This window comes from Monodelphis domestica, chromosome 1, assembly GCF_027887165.1.
Source record: "Monodelphis domestica isolate mMonDom1 chromosome 1, mMonDom1.pri, whole genome shotgun sequence".
NCBI lineage: Eukaryota > Metazoa > Chordata > Mammalia > Didelphimorphia > Didelphidae > Monodelphis > Monodelphis domestica.
In genome coordinates, this window is record NC_077227.1 from 31,407,071 (window position 1) to 31,410,622 (window position 3,552).

At 54.6% G+C, this 3,552-nt stretch overlaps 1 protein-coding gene across 1 annotated transcript; it reads right to left on the bottom strand.

Annotated features, from left to right (window-relative positions):
• Positions 1–262: 262 nt before the first annotated feature.
• NEUROG3 (neurogenin 3) lies at positions 263–1,752 on the bottom strand. Its single transcript, XM_001374485.3, has one exon. The coding sequence runs from the start codon at positions 1,750–1,752 to the stop codon at positions 1,090–1,092; it is 663 nt and encodes a 220-aa protein (XP_001374522.2). The 3' UTR covers positions 263–1,089.
• Positions 1,753–3,552: the final 1,800 nt, after the last annotated feature.

Below are 3,552 nucleotides of genomic sequence, written 5' to 3' on the forward strand. Positions count from 1 at the left end.
GGGGCTCTGATATGCAAAGATTAAGAATCCTTGCCTCTAGATTTCAAAGGATCCTCCTAGCGACTGAAACCTCGCATCGTGCCCACCCTCACCCCTGACCGTCGCTGAGTCAATTAGCTCCCACACAGCCTCTTCCTTTATTTTATTGGCACCAAAAAGGCTTTCGCCAAGGTCAAAATAATCTTATTTACAAAATATATACTTTCCAGCTATGAAATATTAATAAATACAAAACGGAAAATTAATATAATTTACTGTGTCAGAGTACCAAAAAATAATTCCAAAAGATAAAAATCACGACCTGATTTTAAGAAGAGCGACTGTCCGCTCCAGTTCCAGAGCAGGGGTTCGGACCTCCATCACCCAGAAGCGGGTGGCTGGAGAGGATAAGTCAGAACCGTGGCCGCAAGTGCAGCCTTTTGGACCCAGAGCTCCTTCGGACACAGACCTCACCACTGTTCCCATCGCCAGCGGCAGCTCCGGAAAGTGCTAGAGGAGAAGGCTGTCTTCTCCCGCGATTGAATAAGAGAGGAGCTGGTGATCGCGGAGCTGTGGAGGTTGGGGGATTCGGGCGCTTTAAGTAGGAAAGAAAGCAGCCCCAAGCGGAGGAAGGACGCATATGCAGAACTAGGCAGTCAGGAAGAGAGACATTGAAAGAAATTGAGACAGAGATGAAACTTGCAGAGACACAGACACAAGGAGATAACGAGGGGAGGGAAGAAAAGGCTCAGCCCAGGCTGGACAGAGAGAGACAGGAGGCAGCAGAGAGCAGGTCAGGCAGAGGACCATGTGGCCAAGAGAACGAGAAACTAAATTTGGCACTATTAATCTGTTCCTCTTTGTAGGAGTTCGGTGGGACCTGACGGCTAAATTACAGACACTTCCCGGCATGCCGGCTCTTAGCTTACTCGAGAAGACTTATGCTTCAGTCCACCAAACCTGGGAGAATCTGGGGACGACGGAAGAAGAATCTGAAATGGAAATACTGCCCAAAGGCTGCAGAGTAAGTGCTCAGAAGCGTGCGCCTGTGCGCGGGCAAGTGGGTTGGCTCTAAGAACCCGCTCTCCTCTCAGACTCTCCTGGACCTCTTTATACAAAGTCAGGGAAAGACAGGCAGACAGGGGAGCCGGATGCGTGTAAGAGTGGAGCCTCTTCCAGCGAGGTGGTGGGGCTCAGGCTGCCCGCCTGCGAGGCCGGAGAGTAGAGCGAGCCCCACTCCCCTGCGGAGGAGGAGGTACTATGGGGGCTGCCAAGCTCCCCAGAGGGCAGAGGCGTTGGAGCCAGGCCAAGCCCCAAGCCCAGCCCCAGTCCCCGGAGGCCGTGCTCCCCCATGCGCAGCGTCTCGGTCAGCGCCCAGATGTAGTTGTGCGCAAAGCGCAGCGTCTCAATCTTGGTGAGCTTGGCGTCGTCTGGGAACGTGGGCAGAACGCCTCGCAGCGCATCTAGTGCGGAGTTGAGGTTGTGCATCCGGTTGCGCTCTCGGTCGTTGGCTTTCATGCGCCTGCTGCGCCGCTGTCTGCTTAGTGCTGCATCGCTTTTGGGGCGACTGCGCCCCCCGCGCCGCGCCCTGCCCTTCTTGGGAAGGCCCCGCAGTTCGCTTTCGGCGCCAGCCGGTGGAGGCGCTGGGTTGGGGCTGCCGGGAGGGGACTGGGCACAGGAAGAGCATAGGCCGGCGTTGTTGGCAGGGTCAGCGTCTGAAGCTGTTGGGAAGGACGGCTCGCTGGTCACCACGCAGGTGGGTTTGGGGGACATCCTGTAGTAGGCAGTAAGAGTAGTCTCAGCGGGACTCCCACCCTTGTCCCCGCCCTGGCTGAGAGCCCTGGGGCTCAGGCTCCCTGGGAGAGAGGAAGGGTCCAGATATCCATCGCCCAGGAGCCTGCCTCGGTGTGAGAAAGCACCCGTCCGCCCCTCGACCCTCACCCGGTGACCTCGGGGTGTCCCCAGAGAAAGTTTTACCTAGCTCGGAGGGATATAGGCAGAACACAGTCAGAGCGGAGCCGGGAGTCCCCTTCCAGTCCTCCTGCCTGTCTCAAGAGAGAATGCTGGCTTTGGCCTCCTGGGGCCTCTCTGCGCCGGGTTGGTTGAGCACTGAGGAGGAGGAAGGACAGAGAGTAGAGGGAAGTCTAGAAGCTCTGCAAGCGGAACGTCCAGCACACGACTCGTCGGGCAGGCGCCAAGGCCCTTCCTTATATTTGCTCGCCGCCCCAGGGACAGCGGGGGATTTCCGGAGCCACCAGACGTGTGCCCCCCTCAGAACGCTTTATCTTATCGGCCCGGGCCGGGAGCGTGCCTGCCCCACTGCTGGCTGCCCAACGGGCCAATCAGCACAGCTAGCCTTCGGGGCCCCGCCACGCGAACCCTCCCTCCCTTTCTCCCTCCCTCCGTAGGGCACAGCTGGATAGGGACAAAGGGCCTGGGGGCGGGGTGGGAAGGGGGGGGATCATTCAGTCCGCCTTGGAGTTCACTGCTCTCCACCCGCTGCTTTCCAGCAACTTTGGGATCATCAAAGACCCTCACAAACTGGAGGACCAGAACTTCCTCTCGCTCCCTCCCGGCCTGCTCCACTCCTCGGCCCCCTCTTCTCACTCTTTCTTTCTCTTCCCTCTATCCACCTTGTCCATTTACTCACAGACTCTGCTGAGTCCCATTAAATTTCCTGGGCGAGTCCAAGTGTGTGGAGAGAAAGGAAACAAGGGAGAGAGTCCTACGAGACACTGGAACAAAGAAAGGAGGAAAGCCATCAAGTAATAGTGTGCCCATTCTCTGCCCACTCTACTATCTGGACCAAAAGCACTTTTGAAGGGTCTCACTTACCATGCTAGAGAGCACAAGATCAAAGGTGCTGAAGACTGTCTCAAAGTAGCCTGGGCCAATGACCTTTAGAGAAACTCTTTTGTCCTCCCTGGGATGGCATTAGTGAGTTCTCCATAGGTCCCTTAATTTCTTTGAGCCTCACTTCCCCCACTGGAAAATAACAGAAAACTGGGAGTGGGGTGAGGAGGGAAAAGGAAGGGGTTGTAGAATTAAGGAGTGGTTTGAAAGATCACCAAATTATAAGTCAGAAGGCAGGGATTCAAACCCCAGGCCTTCATGGATGACCTTGTGTAAATCACTTCTCCTCTCTCACCTTTACTTTTTCCTAAAATGAAGGTTGGACCAAATCATCTCTAAGGTCTTTGCCAGGCCCTAACCATAGTAACTTGTGGGAGTCCGAGTTCCCTGTGGACTTATGAATGCAATCTCTCTTCTCTCCATCCTCTACCCCCAGCCTATTTGCTGTAGAAATCAGATGATCTCTTTCCTGTCCTGTCTCTTCTATTAATTTCTGTTCTGGAAGGAACCTCCAGGTTTTATCCAGTCCATCTCCTTGCCCTAGGAGTGCAGATAGCATTTCTCCTGAGCTTAGGTACTTTTGGGTAAGGAGTTCCACAGCTCCCTCACTTCTCTGGTTTGTCTTATAACTGAAACTATCAAAAAGATTTGCCTACACTTTCCCCCATCACCTTTGTTTTCTCTTCTAGGTTGTTCTGCCCCTATCTCAGACACTTAAGG